The 26,453-nt window shown below is 44.2% G+C and overlaps 1 protein-coding gene across 1 annotated transcript in view; it reads left to right on the top strand.

Moving 5' to 3' along the window:
• Positions 1-26,453, top strand: part of sdk1a (sidekick cell adhesion molecule 1a) — a 136,848-nt gene that overhangs the window by 12,525 nt on the left and 97,870 nt on the right. Inside the window, exon 5 of the mRNA XM_068737439.1 lies at positions 18,260-18,393. Within this exon, the coding sequence (XP_068593540.1) occupies positions 18,260-18,393 (134 nt within the window). The remainder of the gene's footprint in view (positions 1-18,259; positions 18,394-26,453) is intronic.

Raw genomic sequence — 26,453 nt, 5'->3', positions numbered from 1 at the left:
AATGGGCCTGGTCTGGTATCAGATACCATTGTTTTAACAAATAAGAATTCAGTAAATTCATATCTTATGTTTCATCACATTTTGTTTTGCAAAGTTAGGAAAACAATGTAGAAGTCGAGCCTGATCATATAAGAATGATCCCCGTATGTGTCCAGGGCTTTTATTCTGAAGGGCATAAACCGAAGGACCTATGCGGTATGCGCTGCCGTTGTGAATGTGGTGACCTATATGCACAAATGAATAAATACAAAGTACTTTGTGGTTTTTTTGTGTGTTGTGATGCTGTTCTCACACTACATCTCTCTCCTCTCGTCCGTCTGCTGTTGTTCTTTCAGCTTGATGGTACATGGCGCTTGGTAACGTGACCGTCGCTGTCCGCTATTATTCACAATGCATCGTGCGATACTTTGAATCCACTGTATTGGGTACAGTGTAATAAGTCTCACTGTACATTTGGGGCAGCACTACATAATGGAGAACCCTGGGTCGTGCGAACATTCCTGGTAGATTGTTTCGTTTTTCATTTCTTCTTTTGTGGCGTATCATAATCTCAATCAGGGATGTCTTACTCAAACTGGACATCCTGGATTCGTCTCACTCGTACCTGAAGCAACCATGAAGCTTGGATCATTTTAATGCAGGCCTGTTTTCAATTCAAAAGCTCATTTGGTATATTTCTTATTTCATCTTTTTTTGCTTTTTTTCCCTCACATTTCTGTCCAGATGTCTTGTTAGTTGCTCATTCCCCTTTTTGCCGAGCGAGCCGTTGGTGAGGGAAGTGGAGCGCTTGATGTGTGTGGAGGTTAACTTGTTAAAACCCTGACTTGTGTGTGTGTGTGTGTGTGTGTGTGTGTGTGTGTGTGTGTGTTTACATACAGAGTATCTGTAAATACATGCATAATGTATTCAGTTGAGATTGCTAATCATCTCTACATTTTTAATCAACCATTTAAATATTTGCAGAAACGATTTTCTAGCCTTAGATTTTGAACTTCCTCGCTGCCTCTTCACACCTGACGTCTGCTCCTCTCCACCTCTGATGGAAGTTCAACGTCTCCATGCGTTCGTCTCCATGCGTTCATCTCCATGCGTTCATCTCCATGCGTTCATCTCCATGCGAACGTTTCATCTGCTTGAAAACGACTGTTTTTTTTGGCCAGAGGCGACTTATTCTACCGCCACACTATTATTCATGAATTTTGCAGTAAAAAAAAAAAAAAAGAAGAAATCAGATGACTTGTTTAATTTTTAATGTTATCACTGTACTGCATGGGGAGTGAGGGACCGACACATGTTGCAAAGGGAGACAGCGAACAAGGGGTTGCTTTAATTGCATTGCATTTTCTGGTAATATTATTCATTGTCAAGGTGGAGTGGGATAGAATTGCATTATGAAGACAGCACTTTAGGGCCTGCTGTCGGACTATGAATATTCATTGCTTGTTCTGCCAAAAGCAATTTGTTGTCGCTTTGTTTAAAACTGTTGATGTGGTTTCCAAGCCTGTAGGCTATAAGTAGAACCACACGTATGCCACAAGGTAAAAAAAACCACTGTGCTTTTAGCAGATTATGTTTTATTTCCTATCATGGTGCAGAATTGGGTGGATATTTTAGAGTTGATAGCCTTATTATTTTTCAGAGCCCAGCTCGCAGTCAGATATTCTGTTGTTTGCTGAGATAACAGCCTCGATGTCTGGCGGATCTATCAGGTGAAGTCGAGACTCCCCTCATCTGTCCTTAACTCGTCCCTTTCTTCGTAAAAACCGCGCTCCAAATTTGCTGTCTTCTCCCAGTCGCATTTCTGCGGTGAAAATAAAACTTTTTTTTTTAAAGTCGAAAGTAGAAAAGACATTAACTCTGAGGCTGCACTTAATGACTCTCCCAAATGACAGAGGCTTACTCTGCTTCACTCACTCAAGGGAGGGAGATGAGCAGCGGGAGAGGGGAGGAGGGGGAGCGAGGAGGAGGAGGAGGAGGAGGAGGAGGAGGAACAAAAAGCTCCCTAAACTGCAGGACTGCGACACAGATGATTGCATCACAGTTGCAAAATATGTTACTATTAACCACCATGATTATTCCTTTAACATATTTGAATTACCCTCGAATAATCGCCATAGTTGTTTGTGTTCCTGTAGCAGCAAATAAATACTTTATGTACTGTAACAAAGTCCTATTAGGCCATTGTTAACAAGGCCCCCGGCTCTGGTATTAAAGCCATCTGCCATCTGTATCTGGAGAAGCCGAGACATATGCCAATGGAAGGTAAACACGCGTGGCACACATTATCGTAGCAGTGTGACTGAACTCACAAAAACTCTCATTGTGGTCTCCGGCGGAGTCATCTACAGTAGGTCTATGCAGCTCATACAGTGTGTTCAGACTGGTGAAGAAGTACCACTCTCAGGACGTAGAGCCGCCATGACTCACTCTGAGGTTTGCTGTGCACTCAGCTTCACAGAGGCACTCTGGCATCATCAGTGTCTTCAGGGGAGAGGGGGGGGGGGGGGGGGGGGGGGGGGGGTACCTGTCTGTCATTTCTTTTTCCTCCCGTAAGGGACAACCTGCTCTGCCTCAAATGAAAAGTAAACGCAGGCTGTCCCATATCCTGTCAAAATGTCCCCGTATCCGTAAAGTTTGCTTTTTTTTGCCATGCTAGAAGCGCGACTCTGTGTCCACCGTTCTGGTCCGGACTGTTGAATGGATTTTTATGAAGTTTTGTATCAACATTTATGTTATCAAGAGAGTGAATATTACTTATTTTGAACAAGGTTGGCCCGTTAGATCCTCTTGTCTGCATGCCGAAGTGTCCTTGAGCCAGGCACTGAACCCCTGAGTCGCCCCCCCCCCCCCCCCGGGCGCTTTACAGCAGCTCACTGCTCCTGAAATGATTAAATGCAGTGGTCCAATTCCACTACCCAATGCTGTACGTGATCGTGTGACAAGAAAACTAAATAGATATTTCATAAAATATGTGTTGAATTAGTGATATTTGAATATTGCCGTTACAATCAGAACCAGAACCGGACTACGCTGCTCACGCGTTGGTGCATTTACTCATATGCTCGCATCTTTTTTTTGGAGACAATAGCTCAGCAAATGAGGTTGTGTGACTGAGGGGTGAAGAGTTTGACTAACCTGACGACATCACAAACAAATGCAAATTGATTCAAATGACAACGAAGACAAAACTCAACAAAAAAAAACCAAAAAGGACGTTTGTGAAGTCTCCTGTATCCTGGTGTCACTTATCTCAGTAAGTGACGCGTTAAGTTCACAGTTTAAAGCAGCACATCCTACAGAACTACGGGGCTAGAGGAGCGCTGGAGCATGAAGCGACACGAGCTGGCAGCTCAAAGACACGATGAGGTGGATGCTGCATGAGCTGGCGCACCCATTGACGGGCAAATTAACTATTCCACTACTCCGCAGCCATATGCGCGATTTTCATTCTGGAGTGCTGCAGGGCTGACTCCTCAAACCTGGAAACGAGTTAGCGTTTTTGCACTTCAGGTTCCCCGGTCTTGAAGTGAATGGGTTTAATCAATGGGTTTTCAGTTAGATGCCTGAAATAAGGTCTGCGGTTTACACAAGCCTAAGAGATTTGAGCTTTTGTTCAACAATTTAAAATACGTCAATATGTCCTTTATGGAATTTTGAAGCTTTACCGTGGCTAAATAAGACCAGTAAACATCATCAAGCCGACTAATTTGTTGTTAAACTTGCGTTCATGCACCCAACGTTAGCTTTCTACTTATGGCAGATGCCGTCGCACTTCAAAAGTCAATCAAGTAGTGTTGATCTGAGTTTATCTTGCTGAACAATAGGTGTCAGTGTCATGAACTTGGGTTTGCCACAGAGCTTATTTTCTGCAATGATTCAAAAAGCCAATGGAAACATCCCATTGGCTTTTTGTCGAGAGAACCAGGCTTACTTCCAGGGTTGGCCCACAACAACAGGTGACTCAAAAGTCCAAAAAATGTGCTATTTCTAACTATAACTTATTTGTACCTACTCATGTGTTTTAGGATCTAGTCACAGTGCAGACATGAACACATGCAACTAGCTGTTAATAAGCAACGGCTGTGATTTCATTTTAAGACCAGGCGTAAATTGAGCTCTGATTCCTTTACACGCACAAATCATTTATTCTTTCATTCTGATGTTTGTATTTCCCTCAGTGTGTGTGTGTGTGTGTGTGTGTGTGTGTGTGTGTGTGTGTGTGTGTGTGTGAGTGAGAGCCTGCAGGATCTGTGTTTAGTGATTCTCTGTTAATCTATTTCCGTCTGCCAGAGAGCAGCTGCTTCTGTCTGAACGGATCACTCAAAGACAGACAAAAAACAGAGAGTGAGAGAAGTGTGTGTAAGTGTGATTGTGTGTGTGTGTGTGTGTGTGTGTGTGTCTCCAGTGTCCAGCCGGTGTAGCTCGTGCTGATGATGATTAATTCTCTGGATATATATCTCTGAAAGGTGCGGTGTCTTTTGTCTGATCCACTACTTCCCCTCTTTGTCCACCTCTCTTCACTTCTTCTTCTCTGTGCTTGTGACTCCCTGCCTATATCCTATATCATCTCAGGAATCATTATACCCCCATTAAAGTCTGAACCAACACACTCCCACCTGCCAGCTTGTGTGTGTGTGTGTGTGCATGCGGGTGTGCGTGAGCGTGTCCTCTGTCTAAAGTCGTTAAATATTCTAAAGACAGAGACCTCTTTTAATTATCCACTAATCACACTTTTAATTACCTGCCACACACACACACATCCATCACGGACCAGACTGTACACACATGCACACATGCACACACTCGTACCACTTGCGCGCATCTCTCTATGGGAAGAGTTCTTAACCTATCGACCAAAGGTAGAGCGAGAAAGCATAAGGGAGGATGAGAGAGAGAGAGAGAGAGAGAGAGAGAGAGAGAGAGAGAGAGAGAGAGAGAGAGAGAGAGAGAGAGAGAGAGAGAGGGAGCGACCACACAGTGCAGTGAGGAAGGGCTGCTTGGAAGGAGGGATAGAAGACGCCATGAAACAACGGACAAGTGGACAGAGTCGTGGTGACGTCACCCATTGGTTTGTGGAGTGCGGTTTGGAAGCCACGAGTTCGGCATTTTGGCCGTCGCCGTCGTCCTCTTGGCTTTTTGCAACCAGTAAACAAAAGAGATTTCCGTGATATTTGGAGGAGTGACGCCGTGGTAGAGACACATCATATGGCTCAGGTAGCGGCCTGTCAATCACAAGATAGCCACGCCCTAAAGCATACCCGGCTGTATGAATCAAGTGAGAAGCAGCTTCACCCAGAGGAGTCGCCCCCTGCTGGCCCATTTGAAAGAACGCTAGTTTAAGGCGCTTCCTCGCTGGCTTCACTTTTCACAACTGGAGGTTGCCGCCTGGTTGCATCACACAGGAGGGTTGCAGGGGATTTTATTGGGGTCGCCAGATCAGTTGGTTGAATTTCTTCCACTGAATTTCTTCCATTCTATATCTGCAGTAAACCCTTGAGCCACCTTTGAGTCGTGCTGGTTTGTCCTTTTTTTAAAAGAGTAGGCCCCCAGGAAAAAAAAAGGGTCGGGGGAAAACGCTGATCTAAGTCCATGTTAGTTCGCCATCCTCCACACTACAGACGTATCTCTGCGTATCCTAAGCTAAACATCCCCAGGATATCCAGACAAAAGCAACAGAATGCTGATCGACTGGTTAATATCAGAGCCACGAGACGACACCCTCAAGATCAGAGAGCTGGATCAATAAGCAGAAGGTCACGGCTTTCTTTTCTCTCACAGACAAATAAAGGGCGGTGTTTTAGCGCTTCCTGCTCTCGGGAAATTACACTCTCGCTTTCCGCGCTCTAACCTCTCCGCTCATGTATTCACGTGGGAGTTTTGTGTTTATGACTCGGGGCCTTGTGTCAAGAAGTAAATGTGTTCACAGTGCTTAAGGGGGTGACCCAATGTCCTCGCTTTTTTTTTTTTTTTTTTTAGCTCAAAAGCCATCCATCCTTATTGAAGAAAACTCTCAGTATTTAGTGCGAGGTCACGCTACAGGTTTTCTGTCTATCACTTTCACCTCAGCTCACCAGATAATTACACTGTACCGCAACCGATACCGATACCCAACGCAAACAGGCTCACGTAGCTGCTACTGAGCCAGCATCCGCAATGACAGCCGTCCGTCTCGCTCGGCTCCAAACAAACCTGCTTTCGCCAAAGTGGGTGGGTGTCGCAGCTGAGGTTGTGTTTATGCAGAGCAGTTGGCACGCTGCAATCATGGCACCTTTTTAGCATAAAATTTGAGCGAGAGCAAAGAGGAATTGCACTCTGGGTTTGATGGAGGGGCATTCACGGACCTCTCGATTGTTTAAATGCATCAAAGGAAGAGTCGGTGCCGGGTGCTTCTCACCAAATTGCATGCATACGTACACACATACACACATACACACATACATGCTGGTCTATACTTGCCAAAGTGTACTCAGGCCTTTTATTTGGAGCGATTTCAATGGACGCTCAGTTTGCCCAGTTTCAAGTGAACAGACACAGTTTCTGTCAAACTGTACGGCTTTGTAGAACGAACAGGTCGCTGTGTGTGTGATGCATTCACTGACAATGTAGCTGCGGGGATTTGTGCACGTTAGGAAAATCTATGAGAGCGAGCGTGTGTGTGGTTAGGTTTGTTGCAAAAATAATGTAGATTAAAATGTTTTCACCTGTAGGCCGAATCATTTTTATTTATTTTTTTGGCATCGTATTGATTTCCTATCGCCGTGGTGACAAGTGTGTCAGTTAAAAAGCCCTTGTTTTACAGGAGATGCTGCCAGTGTGTGGTTGTGTGGGTGCTGATAATAAAGTAGGAACATTGTGCTTGTTTACTCCATTCTGTTACTGACTGACCTTTAAACCTACAGGAAGCAATTTGTCTACATTTGAATAGCAATATGTTTTTACATATAACAGTGTGACCCTGCGTACACACATTTGGATCTACATTTATTTAGTCTTTTTTGCATTTATTACTACGTTTACATGCACACTAATACTCCGCTATTGTTCAGAAATATTGCGTTTGATACAGGTAACGTCAACAACATATCGCGTTTGTTCCCAATGTTGCATTTCACAATCATGCGACGCCGGATGTGCCGATGTTTTTTTGTGTTTTAGCAGCATTCTTTGGACAAAGCCTCTACTTTTTAAGAAGTCAGTTGAGGGAATGAAAGAGGGAGGCTGTGCTCGCACTGTCCAACAAGTCCGCCACAAAAGATCCTATTTTGACGCAAAGAAGCACGTTAATCAAAATATACAAACAGGAATATTCGTGGAATAATCATGTTCATTAGCCATGGAAACAGCTTAGGAGGAATACTGTCTTTTTGAGAATAAGGGCAAAAAAAACCAACATTATCTGCATGTAAACATAGTCAAGTACCTTGGCTTTTAAGGAATGAAATGAACCAAATTAGCACTCCCAGCAGATTTTTTAAAATCTATAACATTTAAGACCAACTGTGCATAAGCACTGACAAACCAGGAAAAGACTCAGAAAAGGACTCCCTCGCCGCCGGCTGCAGACACCTCCACAGAGCGAATTTCGTGAGTTCGGAACTGTGAAAATCACCGTCTGGAGTCGCACCGCTTTTATTTCAGGTTCAAACAGTCGCACAAACCAGAATTAGAAAATGACGGCTTATTTTCGAGTGTGAAGATTACCGGCTCTCTGTTCAGCTGGTCTCTTTAGCTGAGCAGCTGGGAGAGACGGTGTTTGAGCGCGAGGTGTGTTTCTCCAGCTGAGCGAGAGGCAACGGGAGCGCGAGCGAGACGGGAAGACAGCGAGAGAAGTCACCGCTAGTTGTGCGGTTAATTGGAAGCAGACATAATTAGTGCTAATTAGGATAATAGCCATTCGTCTAGAGATCCATCCACCTAATGGGACTACAACAGTCACTCATCTGCACACACACACACACACACACACACACACACACACACACACACACACACAGGCACAAACACAGGCACATTGTTACCATTCATCCAGCCGCCTTGTTAAAAGAAGGTGGTCTAATTTAATGTACGATCTGTTGCGACTGATATTCGTACCATGAATGAGCGCCTGTTTGACACAGACGGCCGTAAAGCAGAGGGAGACAGGAGGTGAGTCACGGAGCTCCTGTAGCTGAACAAACAGCGAGTGGAGACAGAAAATGTAAAAAAAAAAGAGTCTGCCTTCTGTGTTTACACTGCATCTTGCCTCATCCCTCTCTCCCCTCCTCCCTTCCTGCCCCCCCCCTCACCCTTGCCCCGCTTTGCTTTCCTTTCCTGTACCGTTGCCTCCCCACTTCTCTCTGCCTGTCCCCCGGTGCACAGCCAGGGGACATTAAACAAACGTGGCCTGTCCAGCAGTCCTCTTTAGTCTCTCTCTCTCTCTCTCTCTCTCTCTCTCTCTCTCACACACACACACACACACACACCAATTACTTCTGGACTGCAGGCTGAGTATGCACAAGCATTCTCGACTATGTGTACGCAGGCATGCACTTCCTCTCCCTGTGTGTGTGTGTGTGTGTGTGTGTGTGTGTGTGTGTGTGTGGTGTGTGTGTGTGTGTGCGTGCGTGCGTGCGTGCGTGCGTGCGTGCGTGCGTGCGTGCGTGCGCGCGTGTTTTATGGAGGACATATTGGCAGTGGCAACTGGCCAAGCCGCTGAGCGAGCGCAGGAAAGTCTCCCTTTCTGTGTCCGTTTGACCGTTTGAAGGAACTGTAAAGGTGATTGAGGAAGCAAGCCTGTGATTTAGGCAGTGCGTTAATTACAAGTCACAGAGCTGCAGAGTGTGTAGGGCAGGAGGTAGGGAAATGTTTTCTGACTCAGTGAAAGGGCTGTTAAAATCTCTCTCAAACACATTACTGTTCATTACTGTTGTAACGTCTACCATCTTTCTTTCTCCCTTTTTTTTCTCCTCCCTCTTTCCCCCCCTCTCTTTATTGGTCTCATGTGCAGTCACATATGCAGGCCGTATTTCTCTGAGTGGGAAAAATCATTAAGAGTCGCCATGCAGAACTCCGACATTAACAGAGAATAACTTGAGATTTGGTTTAATACGGTGAGGACAATTAATAAAGCATGAACAGAAACTGAAATACAATTTTGACACGAGAGTGGTGCCAAAAGTACGAAGCCCTCCTATTTTCACTTACGTCAAGTGAACTTTTGAAATGTGAATTACGCAAGTTTACAAAAAAACACCCCAAGTGAAACGTTTTATCAAATTTTAAGGCAAAGCGGTTTGCCTTCAATTTCCCCACTTGTCAAAACAAAAAGGCCCCTATTATGTGCAAATTTTCAAGAGCAGGTTGACGCCTTTAAAAGTCTTGTTTTGTCTGACCAATAGTCCAAAGAAATTAAAAAAAAAGCGGGAACCAGAGTGTCTACTTGAAAAAAACTAAAGTGAAATGATGAGATTATCAAAATATTCACCCTTAAATCTGTTTTTCCACTGCATATGGTGTGATGTTGACGTGTCCACATCATGTAGGTCATGCAGCGTGCGTGTGTGTGTGTGTGTGTGTGTGTGTGTGTGTGTGTGTGTGTGTGTGTGTGTGTGTGTGTGTGTGTGTGTGTGTGTGTGTGTGTGTGTGTGTGTGGGGCCTCCAGGACGTCGCGTGTGGTTCTGATTGTGCCGCTGTGGATGTGCCCAGTGGTTGCCTTTAATGAACATGAATGTTTCCCTGTTATCATTTTAATGTAGTCCGAAATGTTTTGGCTTGATTTAAATTGAGATAGACACAATCCAGGCCTTCTAAATAGTTGATGCACATTTTTTATGCATCAGCAGTCTGCCTCCATTATTTCTTCTCATTTGGTTCGGCTCCAGCGGGCTTATTATAGCGATGTGGAGCTGTGTTGTGGATGCTTTGTTTCCTCCCTTTTGTTGATTACAAGATGAAAGGGTTCAGACAACTCTCTTTTTTGTTGTTGTTTTAAGTGACATTATTTTTTTTTCTTTTTTTTTTTTTTTAAGTGATTCTTTTAGAACAAGTTTTGGAACAAGAAGCACACTTAATGGATCTTGCAGCAGGAATGCCAACGACATTCAGTTGAGTTATGCTGCCCTGCTGAGCAGCAGCATCAGTACCCGGAGCAGTAATACTGCATAAGAGCTCAAATTACAAATGAAGTCAGACTTTTTTACTCTCCCAAACACTTCAGTTATGTCGACATCCCATTGTTGAACTGATGAGATTGTAGTTTTTATAGTTATAGTGTTCAGCGGCCGATCGTATTAGCGAAGACGGTTTTAGTGCTGACAAGCATTATCGATGTAAACAGATTTTGACGGCATCAAAATGTGTGTTATTAAGCTGTCAATCAATACCAAAATAACAACAGGTTTCAGTAATCTGTTTTGGGGGAGGGGCTAGACTTTTGTGTGCACTAGAATCAGGCTCTGGTGACGTTACTGTCTTTTCAATGCTGCTGTGGAGGAAGAGAGAAAAAAAAAAATGCTTTGTCGAATAAGACTTAAGAACAAATATCACCGCTGAAGCTGCAACAATGACATCATAGTTTGACCCAACTTGAAATCTTAATTTAGCTTTGAGGCCCTTCGCTCACATTTGTAGCAATCCGAATCTTAAACGAATGAGGGTTTTTTTGGAAGATAATTTTTCCAGGCATTGCATTTTGACGGGAGCGAGAGGATTAAAGAAAGTTCAGCAAATATACTGTAAAACAAATCTTCAACCCCAGGCTGTGTTAACAATAGCTTCATTTAAACTATGCATGGAAAATCAGTCACTGTCAAGCTGCTGGCAGCAGAATGTCAAGAGCGGCATTGGTCCAGTTCTCAGTCTTAACTCAGTCAGACTTGTTTAATCCCATTACAAAAACACATCTATCATATTTTCCATAGCTACATGAAACTGTTGTAGGAAATATGCAAAGTTAGGTTCTCTTCATTGATTTTGTTCACTGTTCACCAGTTGTCTCTTCTCCTCGCTCTGGACTGTTTGATTACAGTAGTGTACAAAACCTCACAGCGCCTCAGACCTCCAGCTTCTGCTTGAGCCCAATTAACCCCAGAAGCGTCACGACAGGAGCCGGTTGTCAGGTGTCGCCATCAGCCTCTAGAAGATTACATTTCATTGAAATGGTTTTCACTGGAAGCTCAACTATCACTGAATTGCAATTCTTTTTTTTTTTTCCCCTCTTCTTTTCTGCCTCTGAGTTGGCAATAGCTGTGGCTCGCGGGCAATTCTGTTTTCCGATTGTCCGTCCCGTTCTTGTGAAACGTGATATCTCAGGAACACCTTGAGGGAATTTCTTCAAATTTGGCACAAACAAGGATTAAAGGATAACTCATTGTTATCATGCAAGACAGGGTTGAAGAACAGAATGCAGCTGTAGCTCATTTGCTCCAAAAGAAGAAAAAAAAACATGACAAAACCAAAAAAGCAACAACAGTTGGACGTTCCTGAAAGTGCATTTTTAAAATGTGCATCAGGAGGAATGTAAACAGCAGCACCAAAGCAATTCTCTGGGCAGATAATACGGCTGGCATCTTAACATTAAAAATTCAACATCAGGGAAACAACTCAACACAGACTCCGCCTCCGCTTGTCTCACCAGAGACCTGAGCTCCGTCAGGTGCAGCTCGATCCGGGATGCCACGATGGAGCCAGGTCTCTGCGAAGATGTTGAATCTACATCCGCAGTTTTGTGGTCAAAGGTCAAACTCACTGTGTCCTCACAACTATCTATATATATAAGGATGAACTGAGTAGATTTTGATGGTCAAAGGTCACCGTGACCATAACTCAAGAGTTCATATGCTAATTATGTCTTATAGGATCCAATGATGAAGTGGTGAAATAAACTGCAACTTGATTGGTTAGTGGAGGCATAAAGCAGGAGGCAGTTATTCTAGTACATTTTTATTATTTTTTACGTAACAAGAATCAGAATTGCAATTTGTGACGGTCGACTTGCACATTAAACCTCATAGAGCCCAGTGAGATTACAAGAAGTTTATATTGGGTTTTTGTCTGAATTGAAATGTTAACAACAAGCCACCAATGAATTTCCATCCCCATTAAAGGTCTGGAAATCAATAGAATTAAAAGAACAAGAAAAATAATACTTTCACTAAAAAGGATGGCTTGTTATGGTAATGCTTATACAGCAGTTATTGTTTTTCTTAATGTCAGCTTTTGTTTGCAGTTTTCCTGGCAAAGTAAAACAAAGCCAAACAAAAAGCTATCATAACACATGTTGATGAATATGCTACAGAAGCGTTGGCCCCTCCTCTCCGCGTTCAAAACAATGCACTCTCTGCAGCACAGTTTTATAGTTACCAATTACTTTGCGATAGAGGACACCACACCACAACTCAAGCTGACAGGCAATTTTGAGAACAGGAGAGCTTAAAAAAAATTTGAATACCTCAACCCGGTTGCTTTAACAAAATCCTTAGATGAAGCAGGTTTTAAACATGTCCACACACACACACACACACACACACACACACACACACACACGTAATGTAACACTGCGTACGTTAACTGTCAATCGGTCCAACAGAGGGCGTATTCACGTGTCCGCTGACTCAAACTCACGAGCAAACATCCGGTTGAAACGGCCGCAAAGGAACGGTGAATGCTCCCGACTGTGTGAGTACCTGAGCGAGGCGGCCCGCTGCATGTGTGCGGTGTAACGTGTGGGCGGCTGGCTGCCGCTTGTTTTGGAGCCGGAGCTGCCAAATAGCGAGCTGTCTGGACTCGGTGTACAGTGGAGTGTCCCTCCTCCTGCCCCGCCGTCTGCACGTCACACGCACTGAGGTTTAAGAAGGTGGCTCGCTGCCTATCGGAGATAGAGAGGGAGGGCACACGGGGCCGAGGTGGTGGGCTCTGTTTGGCAGACACACACACACACACACACACACACTCACAGACACACACACACAGACACTCTTACGCACTTAGATGTAAAAACACTCTCATACAGGCACGGACTCTCTCACTCATCCTCTGGCCTGCAACATGTTTGTGCTAATTAGCTCTTGGCACACTTGTGTGTGTGTGTGTGTGTGTGTTTGTATGTTTGTGTGTCTGTGTTCAGCAGTCAGCCTTGCAGTGTGGACACCCCGAGAGTGTTTATTAAATGAGTCTTGGGGCCAAACACTTAATGAAAGACCAATCTGGCTTGGCGCTTCGGTTCAAAAGAGTCGGGAGGGGGGGGAGAAAGAGGAGAGGTAAGACAGGGCAGTTGTATGGATCGGGGGGGGGGGGAGACGGGACAGCTAGGGAGAGAAAAATGGATGAAACCAAGAAATAAATGTGCAGATTGTAATCTGAGGGAGAATGGAAAATGGGCTATAAGAGAAAGAGGCTGTTTTTTTATGATAGGAGCTGGGATGAGGGATACAGGGAGCAGTGGGAATAGGATGTAGTTGATTACTGTATTTTAATTTCCCTCCTCTGCCTGGGGATGAACTGTCACACCCACACACGTGAGCATGCAGAGTCATGCACTGTTTTACAATTGAGTGTGTCTTTAATTAAAAGAGGCAGAACATTTTTTTTTTGTCCTATTTAATTAAATGTAGAACTAAAAGAGGGGCAAAAAGTCTCATGTTGAGTTTATGTTATATTAAATTTCAACTACATTGCAATTCAGTCTGATATGCACACTTATTTATATGCCGGCGTGTGTGTGTGTCTGACTATATTGTAACTCTTGTGATGAGAATGTATAACCACCCTCCAGCTACTCGTTTTTTTTTTTGGAGGGGAAATCTACGTTAATGTAGTTCCCTTTAATCTCAAATGTCGCCTGACTTCTTATTGGCATATTTCATTTCTTTCCCTCTGTGTTGCTTTTTCGGATATGAAAGTTCCGTTTTGACGATTTATGGGAAATTTAGCTTTTTAGACCTCCCAATATGGAACAAATGGAAGCGTGAAGCAAATCGCTGTAGCCACCAGCCACCGTCTTCACAAGTGATTTCACATGTAAATAGTCCGCATGAAGCGTATGCAAATGAGGGGGGCAAACCACACGAACAAAGAGTTTTAACTCAACAAATGTTCAGATGTTAATAGGCTATCTTAATTGGTCTAACTGCATTCTCACAACCGCCCACTGAGCTCCTCTGTCTCTGACTGTTAATAACCTCCCAGGCTCCCTCCTCCCTCAGACACTATAGGCAAGTGGAAGCGTGCCCTCGCTGTCTATTAATCAGCGCGTGGCGGATAAAACAGATGTGATAAAACGAGCTGGTCAGTGCAGTTAATGAGCTCAACGGCCAGAAATTGCATTATAGACCTCGGCGAGGACGCGGCATCTATCCTCACTGTGGAAGAAGTCGCAGAGAGAGCAGGAGAACGGTTCGCTTAAAGCCTCTGTTCCAGGCAGAGATGCGGTTGAGTGCGCACACACACACACACACACACACACACACACACACACACACACACACACATACATGTACACACGAAGCAACATGCACTCACAAGAATAGACAGTGTCAGTGTTGGTGTTGAGTCTCCGGCTCTTGTGGATGCTCTCCTGGGAAATCACACTGAATAAAATTAGACCTGAAGAATTCTGTCTGTACGCGAGTGTGTGTGTGTGTGTGTGTGTGTGTGTGTGTGTGTGTGTGTCAAACAGGCCCCGCGTTATCTCCTCTCCTCGATCGATATGTAGTTCAATCAGTCCTATCTTCGTGTGCTGCTCATACAAACACCTCCATGTTTAAGGGACTATCAGGATCTCATGTTCATGGGTGCATCAACGTAATCATCTCTAAGCTGTGGATGATGGGAGATCATATTGGTTGGGCTCAATTTGGTTGCGCCCGCTGCAGCAACACCTAAATGGAGTGCAGGTCAGGGACATGTGGTCAGGGGAGGCAGAGTAAAACACAAATAATGCTAAAATAAAATAAATATTAATATTTCTCTACTGATCTGTGCTGTAAATGTAATTTCTCCATGATTCCAATCATTTCAAGCATTTTTATAATCAAAATCGCTGAAATAGCGCATGTCCTGTTCAAACAGAGAGGAGACACGTGAGCCTCACCTCAGACTGTGATTCCCTCACTAACTGGGTTGAGCAAAAGTCTTTTGCTTTCTCATTGTTTGTCACCACTGTAATATTTGTAGACTCTTTTATGATATGTCCTTTCTTTACATAGAATAGGTAATGTATTTCACGTCTGTGTAGAACATATTTAGTGTTGCTGATCTGACATTAAACCGCAGTGAAAAAGCACAGAGGGGCAAACAGTACCTCTGCCTCACTGAAGGGGGCGTGCGAGAGCCCACGGGTCGGGTTTATGCTTGTTCTGTCGTTGCTCTTCTTCTACACTTCTCTTCTTCTTCTTATGTTTTGCTTTGACCGCAAACATGTAAGATTCAATATCTAAACTTAAAAATGTCTAAAAAAACAGGGAAATATCACCAAATCAACAGCAATTCAACGTCTGACAGGTAAAGTAACCTTTTATGTGTTTGTTGTTCTCTTTATACATCCGGGGTTGTTACACAGATTATCGCCAACCAGTAGTCAATGTGCAAGCTGCCAATTGAATGGTGATTTAAGCTTCTCTATTGGGTTCATATATAGTAAATCTGACTCATGTAGTTCCAGTGCCTCACCAGCCACCAACCTCACCGCACGTCCCTGCTGCAGGTGGTATGTGAGGTGGAAGTCGTGGCGCCAAATCTCTTATCATCTGATAATCAAACAGCAGCAGGTAGTCAAGATGCCGTGCTAAACTTTAATTAAATATTTTCCAGATTTAAAGTGTTGGCAAAGACGGTACGGCGTCTTTTTTTCTATTTCAAGGTCTTTACTGTCATATGCACAACAATTACAGCGAAGCTGTCGTTGGCAATGAACGTCTTGGATCCCAGACTCCTTCCAACAGCGCTCATTAGATACGTATAAAAGAAGGGAGAATCACATCAAAGTAAGAGCAAAATGAGAAATCCAATATAAAAGATAATATATACTGCTCAACTATAAACATAAATAAAATATAAGTAAAGTTATACAGATTTATGGTCGACTGTATTACAAATGAATCAACTGAATATAATCAATTATAGTACATGTGTATGCATAATGAGAAGTGATAAATAAATATACGCAGCGCGTCCTGGAGTCCACGATGAGCCTCCTCAGACTGGAAGACATCATGGGGATGGAGTCTGTGTGGTGATCTGCTGGCTCTCTCCGCTGTAGCGGCCCCGTTGATGATGATGATGGTGATGGATCCGTCTCTTCCTGTAGTCCACGATGACGCTGTGATGGAGGTCGTTGGCACCGAGATGTCGGGGCTCTCACCTCCTCTCCGTAGACCGTCTCGTCGCCGTCTGTGGTTATTGATTGAGTGATTGATGAATGCTGATCCATGCTCTGTGAACATCATTTTCACAGACGGTGTTCCTCTGGTCCAGGTGGGAGCGGGCAGTGTTGAGGATCGGCTGATGGCGTTGATCAATGAACTGAAGTGGGTCCAGTGAGTCAGGGAGGGGATGAGGGATTAGACTAAACCGCTCAAAGCGCTTCGTGATGATTGGAGGCGAGTGCGACTGGGTGGTAGTCGTTCAGGCAGAGGGCTTTGGTCTTTTTGGGGACAGGGACAATGGTGGGGACGACAGACTGGACCAGTGAGAGGTTGAACATGTCTGTGAAAAACATCTTCCAGCTGATCGGCACACGCCTTGAGAGCTCAGACAGGGATGCCATCAGGTCCAGCCGCCTTTGCATGGGTTAATCCTTCTAAAACATCTGCACACATCTGCCCTGGATATTACTAGTGGGCAGCGGTCTTTTGTACTTCCTCGGCTGGGGAGCTGGTCTCAAAGCATGCGTAGAACGTGTGCAGTTCCTCTGGGAGGGATGCAGACATTAGCCTGTGATGGTTCTCGGTCTGGAGCCCTGCCAGTTGGACTCACCTTTGTCCCTTTATTGTTTCTTCGCTCTGCTAATAGCCCTGTGGAGCGCATACCTGGATTTCCTTTTAGTCATGACTCAGCTTTTTGTTGGCGCACGTGGTATGGAGTCAATTCAGATCGGGATAAGTGGCATGTGCTGCGACGAATTATAATGGAGTGGAAACCACGCCCAACTGGCACTCTGCCCATCCGGTTTTGGAGAGCACACATCGCTGCCAATTCAGCACTGCCAATTCACAACGCTCACAGACAAACAACAGAAGCACACACATGCAGACATTTCTGTTTAAAACGACGTCTTTCCAAATGACAGCACACGCCTTTTCTGTGTGTTTTCTTCTGTTGCTTTTTATTAATGTAACCCCAAATTTACAAGTTTTGTCTTGCAGGGCTTTACAATCTTAACACAGCATACATAATGCAGCTGTGTTGCTGGGCCACAGAATCAGACTGCATAAGAATAAAAGACTATCATCTCCCTTTAATATGCTTTATTCTCCCTTTGGTCGTATTGATTTTATTTCAGTGTCAGCTCTCAGGTTAGAATATTGGGAGATTTACATTCTCTGACGTGCTGAAAACACAAGTAGCATCACTAAAAACATCATCCCGCGCTTCCTGCCTGCCGGCATCCGTTCCCAGGCACGCAAGTTCAAACGCATGAAAATCTGAGCTCAACGAATATATTTTTTTACTTTCCTCGACTCCCTCCCGCTACCCTCACCCACACACACCGTCTTCCCTCCGAAATCAACTCTTGCTATAATGCTCCCGTGAAAAAGCAACACGCGGTACGTTAGTAAGTCATTGTTTCTTATCTCCGTGTGCTCGTGTGAGAGCACCGTTGGATCCTCTGTGTCTGTGGTTGTGTGTGTGTGTGTGTGTGTGTGTGTGTGTGTGTGTGTGTGTGCGCACATTGCATGTTTGTGCTGTATTGATTGCTGCTGGTATACGTGGGGGAAATGAGGATGGATCAGTGTAAAGAAGGGAAGAACAGAAGACAATACACAAACAACGAGAATGGCCAGCAGAAGGAAAGAGACACAAAATGAGCCACATATCAATCTGAGACAGGAGGAGAGATTTGTTTAAGCTCCCTGAATCCTCTTTCCTTTCTGATGAATGTAGTCAATGTCCCCCCCCCCCCATGAATTCTAAATGATCCATGCGCCAAATACTCTCCTCTTATCAGAGTCTTAGTTTGAGCTGTGTTGTTGTCTGAGACGGAGCATTGAAGGAGGCACGTTTTGCTTTCGGGTTGATGTTATTGGGTTTTCTAATTCTGTGTGTTTTGTTTGTTCCCCTGCAGTGCAATCACTCTGGACAATCAACTGGTCGTCTTGGCGACCACGGCGGCAGACGCCGGACGCTACCACGTCGAGGCGGTGAACGAGATGACGGGAGAGAATGTGACGAGTCCCGCCGTCTACCTGAGCATCTCAGGTAAAGTGGCGTTCCGACTGGTTCCGACTGGTTCCGAAAGGTTCGGGTGTAATATCAAAATGGAATGAACTTGGTGGAAGTGAAACCAGGCAGCAGATTTAAATCTCACTAAGGAGCTTAGCTTATTCCATAATCAAATTTGACTGATCGTGGATTAGAAGATTTTCAGAGTCTTTGAGAAATTGCTACTTCCTCATTATTTGACTTTGTTTCACCTTTTCCAGGCCTTTGGGAAGCTTGATTGGGTTCTCTGCGTTGTCACTAGGGTCGGGATTTGTTAGCATTTCATCCAGTTTGATGAGAAAAACAAAACTCAAAGATTCAGTTGAAATCTGCACTATTTGGTTTAGAAGGAGACTTGAGTGGCGGCGTGATTACTGTCGACAACCCGTAGACACAACCTGCAAATGAAAAAAAAACACATATCTGACACATTAGAAAACCTCCTTGATCCAAATACTGGAGGACTATTAAGTTGAGAAGCTTAGATTATTGACATCATATGATTGGAACACTACGCAGAACGAGAAAGGAGACTAAATACTCGGGCAGCCTTACAAAATACAGCTGTCCAGTCACGATCGCAGACTGATGTTAAGTGGTGCTACGAGTCAATGTCGTGGTTTTTTGAACGCACAGCTGATTTTGACTGAGAACAAACACCGGCCTGGTGAGCTTTATTGTGGCCTTTCATACCTTCATCCCTTCTTGACATTTCAGATTAGGCTGTTTGTTTGTGAGCGGCTTGTTGCTAAAATGACAATAGCTGGTCCACCTAAAAGGTCAGCCCACCTTAAGTGAACCTGCACCGTCATTAGCTTCCAGGCTAACCCCTGTCACTCCAATAAAGCAGGCGGCAACCAAGACATGCAGACTTGGCTTGGGTTTGAGTTGTTGCGTTTATTATTTATCATAGCCCAGATTTAGATGCTGATCAACACGCTGCTGCCTAGTTGTTGGTGACCGCAGACTCTTGATATGTGTTTTTATGTGAAGTCATGCTAGCTCCCTTTTTAAATTAGAAAAATCCTGAAGGAACGAATTGTTTTTTGGCGAGTGAACGTCGGTGAATGGCATTCGTTCTTTTTCCATGTAGAAAGAAGCCGGCTGCACTCGCAGGAGCTGATAAGTTGTGTGACTTTTTTTTTCTTCTTTTTTTTTGCCTCCCCCTTCTGTGTCCCTGTCACAGCCTTTATCGCTGAATCACTTTATGTCCTTCTCTCTGTATCGCTTCTCCTTGGAGGCCAGAGGATAGACTATACTGTCTAACAGTCCTTCAGCCCAAGTGTTCGCTATGGTTAAATGAGAGGAGGAGGAGAGAGGGAGCACTCCGTCCCTTGTGGCTGTATAGAGTTTTAATTAGATTCTCTTTACAGGGTTGTATCCTTTGGCATCCTTTGTCACAAATACACACACGCACACACACACACACACCCAATCACATAAATATACGCACAGTACCTTGTTACAGCTGTCAGAGGGGAGTACTCCCCTGGGCGTCTTTTAGGAATTGTAAGGCTATAGTTAGGCTTCACTGATCAGTCTTCGGTCATAAACGTCTGCGTGTGTGTGTGTGTGTGTGTGTGTGTGTTTCTTTTTATCCGTGTGTTTTTTATACAATAAACATTTCTTGGGTGAATATCCTTCGCTATAAAGCAGCATGTGTGGTTGAGTTATTTGTTATCGAGATTGGAAGAGGAAGAGGAAGAGAGGAAAGAGGGATGAAATAAAAACCGGCGGACAAGTGAGAGAGTCACAAGGATGCGAGGAGCGAGATGTGAAAGGAAAAAAAAGACAAAGACAAACAAACAATGAAACATATTTCTCCTTGCTTTATTTTCACTCCTCCACATTAGACCTCTTAACAGCCCATTGGTCGGTCGGTTGGTTTTGGAAATGGAGACGTTGCAGATGTGATTTGTTTGGAACTTTGGATCACTTTACATGTGTCAATGCAAACTACACTGATACCCTGCAAGAGGACGATGCAAAACAATAAATAATTCAGCAGTAAATCATGACCTGATGAAGATGCCTGTATTGAGTGTGCTCACTGAGCAGCAGACTGGGCCTATTAACCTATGGAGGATAGAGACCAGTCAAGGGAGCGAATCACCAGGTTAACTGACCTCCAACACAACAAACGTGTGAATAAACTCATGCAAATTGTGTTTCTTGTTCCCCTCTCTCTCTCTCTCTCTCTCTCTCTCTCTCTCTCTCTCTCTCTCTCTCTCTCTCTCTCTCTCTCTCACATTTCCTGTCCTATCTCTGTCTCCTTCCATTTCCTGTCTCCCCTCTTTTCACTTTTCCATGCCATTAAGCAGGATCTGAAGACAGAAGTTCATAGCTGTCTGTCAAATTTTCTATTTCTAAAAATGTTTGTCTTTCCTTTCAGAAATTCGCCGGAATAAATGAGATACCTATTTCCTATTCTTTCCCTTTCTTACTTTGATTTGAGCGTTGTGCTCAGCAGAGAGGAACAAGAGAAAGAGGATTGGTAGAGAAAGAGACAGAGAAAGGGAGAGTTAATGAAGTGAGGCACGGATGTAGACTGAGAACATGACCAACAACCTGTTATTTTCGAGACTGCTGGCGGAGAGAGCTCTTTTTCTGTGTCTCGGTGCACATTCAACACTTAAGATGCAGTCACTTTTATGAGACCTGCTTGTAACATTTGCGCCCTGTGAAGATTGAGGCTCAAAATCTTTCGGCTAATCCACAAAGCCCAGTAAGAGCGGAGGAAAGTGGTGCACAGCCAGCTGTGCGACCTGCCCACTTGACAGATCCATTATCTGCATGTCCCTGACCACTATCCTGTAAGTGTGGCCTGGACTGCTGGGAAAAAAAAAAAAAAAAAAAAAAAAAAAGCACTAACTGTCATCCGCGTTGGAGCTGGAACAGCTACAATTGATAGCAGCTCAACAGCTTGGTGAGAGGTCACACACTGTAATCACTGGAGGAACAGCCCGCCTCTGAAATAAACAGCCACTGGAGCTATTTTTCTTCCTTTTTAATTTTAATTTTTTTTTTTTTTTTATCACCGGCGACAACATATGGTGTCACAGAGGACGTTTTCCGTCAGTTGACACTGCATTACTGAACATGACAGATTGATAGAGGATGACTCTTAAATATGCAACGACGAACATGTGCCGTCCAAATATCGAGTTAATCAACGTAACAAATCACTTCAGCACGGCCGCTGCGGAGAGGGAGGGTCGGAGTCAAGGTGCAGATCTGGTCAATTAGTGACGGCATACCCTTGTGTGTTCACTGCTTTTGCATTAGAAGGAAAGAATTCTAATGGCCTCTGGGTATTTCTGTTAGTGACAGGAGATGAGCATCCCTTCTCCAATTAATTAAGCTCCATGCATACCTGCTATCATCTCTCCCTCCCTGTCTCTCTTTAACACACACACACACACACACACACACACACACACACACACACACACACACACACACACACACACACACACCTCAGCCTGTCAGTCAAAACAGCAGTCAGTCTCCCTCTTGCCCAGAAGAGTGTGGGCATGTCTGTGTGCTGCTCTTCAGTTCACAGCGCTGGAGGTCTTTGTAGATTTTGCACATCAGACCATTAGAGCAGCAGAATATCCCCAAAGAGAGGAGTCACTGGAGGGAGTGATCTCCCACGCACATGAAACGTATGCACGCGAAAGACGCATGCCCAGAAAACACTCCGCATACATCTCGACCGATCATCAAAAAGACGCGTGCAGACAAAACGGCTCGAGACCTCAGTCGGCCCGGAGATGAAGAAGTTATGATCCCACATGCGTTGGATCTCGTATATATATATACACAAGAGGAGGGCGCGCAGGGTAGGCGGGAGAAAGAGAGGGTAGGAGATTGTGGCTGACGCATACAAGCCGATATAATTACCGTAGCACTTTAAATGCTATCTCAGCTCTGGGCTCAATAGTTGATCAGCTGCCTTTATCTTTTCTATAGAGAAGACAGTAATGTCACGCTTGTTAGTGATTGCTGAACTGCAAAAAAATAGCTGAGAATATCACGTGCTGACATAGAAGCACGGCTTGCAGAGTGCTTCCTTTTTAAAACGGGCACTCCAGCGGTTAAGCATTTCCTTTACATGAAGTTTGGGAACTTGCAAGACAGATTCTCTTCTTTCTTTTTTTTGAATCGATCCATGCAGCAGACCCTGACTTTTAGCCCCCGAATGCAATTGATTGCATCTTGTCGTTAGACCCTTGCTGCCGCGTAAATGCTCACGTCTTTTAAATTCCACAACACCGCTTTGTGATGTTGTAACACGGAGCTTTGTCTTATACAGTCTGTCTCCAAAGCCAAGCTGACTTCTGTGACATCACTCCGACTCCACAGAGCGCCCTCTAGAACCAAAGAAAACCTTTCCCACCTCCTTTTTTTTCACTGATTGATGATTAAAATGTGCGTAGTTCCCCTTTTTTAAAATGCTCTACATACTGTACCTCCATAATTAGCGTATGGCAGAAGTGAATGTGAAACTTTCTGCAAAGTTTCTAGGACCAAGTTCTCTCGCGCACAAGAAAGTTGGAAGAAAGAGGGAAATTTCCAGCTTGTCTTTGAAGCCTCGTAGTTCTGCACATTAATGATTCGAGTTTGATTCTGCTGAATAAAGAACAGAGACCTTCAGCAGCCAGTTATTCTCTCAAGCACCGTAAACAGCGCGCTGGCGGAATAGAGTGCAAATATAGAGAAGAGCGATCACAAAGCAGAGACGAAGAGACGCGGCGGCAACGCAGAAGACGAAGGTGAACGGAGAGCTGAGGGACAGGTTGACTGCTCTGTAACCTCATAACCTTTCATAGCCTTAACCACTGCATGTGTGTGTGTTGGGGAAGGTGTGGGAGTCTGAGTTTGATTACCACGGCTTAGTGATTGGAAGAGAGTCTGTCTGAGTTTGATTACGCCTCCTGTCTGAGACTCCCCTGGTGTCTGCCATTTTACATCACTCCCATTTCTCCCCTTCTCTCCCCCCGCCTCCACCGAGCAAGGCCTGTCGCCCTGGGAAGTGACGGAGTGGCCTGAAGGACGGCCTCCCTATAACCCAGACTACACACACACACAGTGTATACACACACAGTGTATACACACACAGGACTGGTTGGGGAAGTAGATATGAAAGAAGAGAAGAGAACGTTTTGCTTGGAACATTTTGAACAGCATATGGCACATGACACACAGCTTACTGTCTGTTTAAAAAAAAAGAAGCTTTTATGAACACACGTTTTGAAGTATTTCACGAACACTGCAACCTGTTTGCGTAAGTGTGTTTGTGTAAGCGTGTGTGTGTGTGTGTGTGTGTAAGCGTGTGTGTGTGTGCGCTCGGCGATTACGTTTGTGTTTTTTGCATGCCTGTGTGTCTCTGTGTCATTTGTTTCTTCCCCTCTTTCCCAGATGTTCCCTTTCCACATCACTGACTCTTAAATGAGAGCCTGCCGTGGATCTTTCTGTGCATGTGTGTGTGTGTGTGTGTGTGTGTGTGTGTGTGTGTGTTTGTGCGCGTCTAAACATCCGTGTGTGTCTTTGCTCCAGGTCCCATGCCAGTTCTATGGCGCGTCTAATTGGAGGTATTTTAGTGTCCCGGAGCGAGTGAGTTTGTGATTGTGTTTTTGTTGGGTGGAAAGCATGTGGTTTGAGTGTATGCACATGTGTGTGTGTGTGTGTGTGTGTGTGTGTGTGTGTGTGTGTGTGTGTGTGTGTGTGTGTGTGTGTTTGTGTGTGTGTTAGTTTGTTGTCGTGTCGCAGACCCCGACACCTGTGAGTCCTCATTTAAAAGCTTAAAGGTTCAGGATCAGACAATCCTCCGTATCCCTGTGTTCAGTGCTGCATCACGCGCTCAAGGTGTTTTTTCGCTGCCTCATGCTTTGGTGGTCTTCAAGGAAAACCATAGAAACCTCTCTAACCAGCATGGCAACGTAATGATCTGTGCCGCGAGCTGCCTCGGTGTGCTCCATGTGGAGACGCGTCGTCTGCAGCGTCTTGTGTCGTTTGGGGAAAAGGACTCAGGAGATTTTGAGTCATACCAGTGAGAGTAGCAACAGACTTGTGGAGTAGAGATTCTCTCCCAGACGTTTTGGCTGGTGGCCCCCCCCCCCCACAACAAAACGAATGCCAAATTGGATGCGGTGTAGCAACTCACCGGCCCCCTGATGCAAGCACAGGTGTACACACTGAACACTGACGCAAAATCTTTCCTCTTTCTACTTGGTTTTGTTTGGAAGCAGCTGCCAATATGCTTTATTTAGCAGGGAGATAAAAATGTTGTCTGTTTGACTCGTCTCTCATTAGCTGACAGGGAACTTCCTGCGTAGCATTTCTTTTTGGCTACACTATAATTGGCGACAGCAGCGGCTCTCAGTTCTGATTATTTCCTGACTGATGGTATTAATTGCAGTAAGGACAGTTTTGCCACGTTTAGTCCTGAAGGTAGAGGAAAAGAGCATCGCACTCAACAAAACGCACAAGAGGTGTGAGGTCCAAAAAGTACAAAAGCCACTTGGTGCACCTGTTGGTGATGAGTCTATTGGTGCTTGATGAGGAAAGACACAAGTATTTTGATAATTATTATTAATTGAAAAGATTTCCTAGTTCTAGTTTCTCAAATGTGGAGGATTTGCTGTTCTTTTCTTTTTTAATCAGCTAGTTTAGGAAACTGCAAAGCTAATTTCTCACTTTTTTGAGACAGTTTATGGAGTAAATATTTTACAGTATTGTTTGACGGATCCTCACCCATGCTCTGTTTTTAGCTAATAAACCATTAAGATGTTCTGATACCACTTCTTCCTTCCTGATACTGAATCTGAATAGCGTCTTATGTACACTTTTCTTTTGCTTATATGTGTATTGGTTTTGTCTATACGTTACTGTCTGTTTATCTATGAATTTAAATTCCATTTTTATGAAATCTTGTAATTTTAGGCTGCCTTCAAACATCTGGCCAGGGACAGCAGATGGAAACTAGCCTCTCTGGCTAACTCTGGCTCACTTGCAGTTTATTATTATTATCTATCGTGGTTATTTGCATAAAAGTTAGGAAATTAATGATTGTACTTTCTTTCATACTCTGATTAACAAAAAAGCTTGGAATTAGTTGTTGTGATTATATATGATAAGCTGCTTAGAGCTAGTGTTGAACAGGAAGTTAAACAAGTAATAATTCCCTCTCTGATATCTATCAAACATATTTAGTTTTGTCTAACAACAGTTATAATTCAAGTTTCTCACCAAAAACTACATTTTACAAGATTTAATTTCAACACATCATAATAGAGTTACAATTTACCTTCGACCAAAGCTACTGTTTTACTGAATAGAGCTTGAACGCATCACAACATAATGCTACCTCCGTTAACGTTAGCTGTTAGCTCCGTTAACGTTAGCTGTTAGCTCCGTTAACGTTAGCTGTTAGCTCCGTTAACGTTAGCTGTTAGCTCCGTTATTTAGCCAGGCAGGACTGTGCTGCCCACCGGCTGCTAACCGCTAAGCTTAACTAGCTCTTTACCTAGATTTGTTGTTCACAATGTAGCATTATCAGGGAACAAAACAAGTGGACAAGCACGGGAGTGTTTAACCACAGGTGTGTAGTAACTTACTAGTTTGCACATGTTCAGTAATTATATACATTCACATTTTACAACTCTTAATAAACAATTCTCACTCCGCTCAGCACTTCAGCTGTCATGTCTACACTGTGACTGTCCAGAGGCGTTTCAGAGGCAGCAACAAGCAAACACTGACGCTTATTTTGGTCCTGCATTTTGTGCATGCGGTTGTCTTAAGGCAGCCAGATACAGCAGTTTCTGCAGACACCGATTTCAACAAGTTCATTTGAAAATAGAGTTTTTGAGATAAAAGAAAACACCACATGGGCTTCAGTGTGTTCAGGCTTTCTTGCCAAATAACTCAACATTTTTGCACAGCAGCCTTCATTCTGTGACCATCTGTGATAGCTCTCGAATATCACACGGCTAGAAAAAGCTTCACTTTTACTGCTGTGGTTCAATGAGGACATTTCTTTCAGTTGTAGCTGG

The sequence above is a fragment of the Cebidichthys violaceus genome, unplaced genomic scaffold (assembly GCF_023349555.1).
Source record: "Cebidichthys violaceus isolate CVI_PGR_0920_01 unplaced genomic scaffold, fCebVio1.0.p SCAF_79, whole genome shotgun sequence".
Lineage (NCBI taxonomy): Eukaryota > Metazoa > Chordata > Actinopteri > Perciformes > Stichaeidae > Cebidichthys > Cebidichthys violaceus.
The sequence above is the reverse complement of the archived record's forward strand: the minus strand, read 5'-3'. Positions and strand labels throughout refer to the sequence as shown.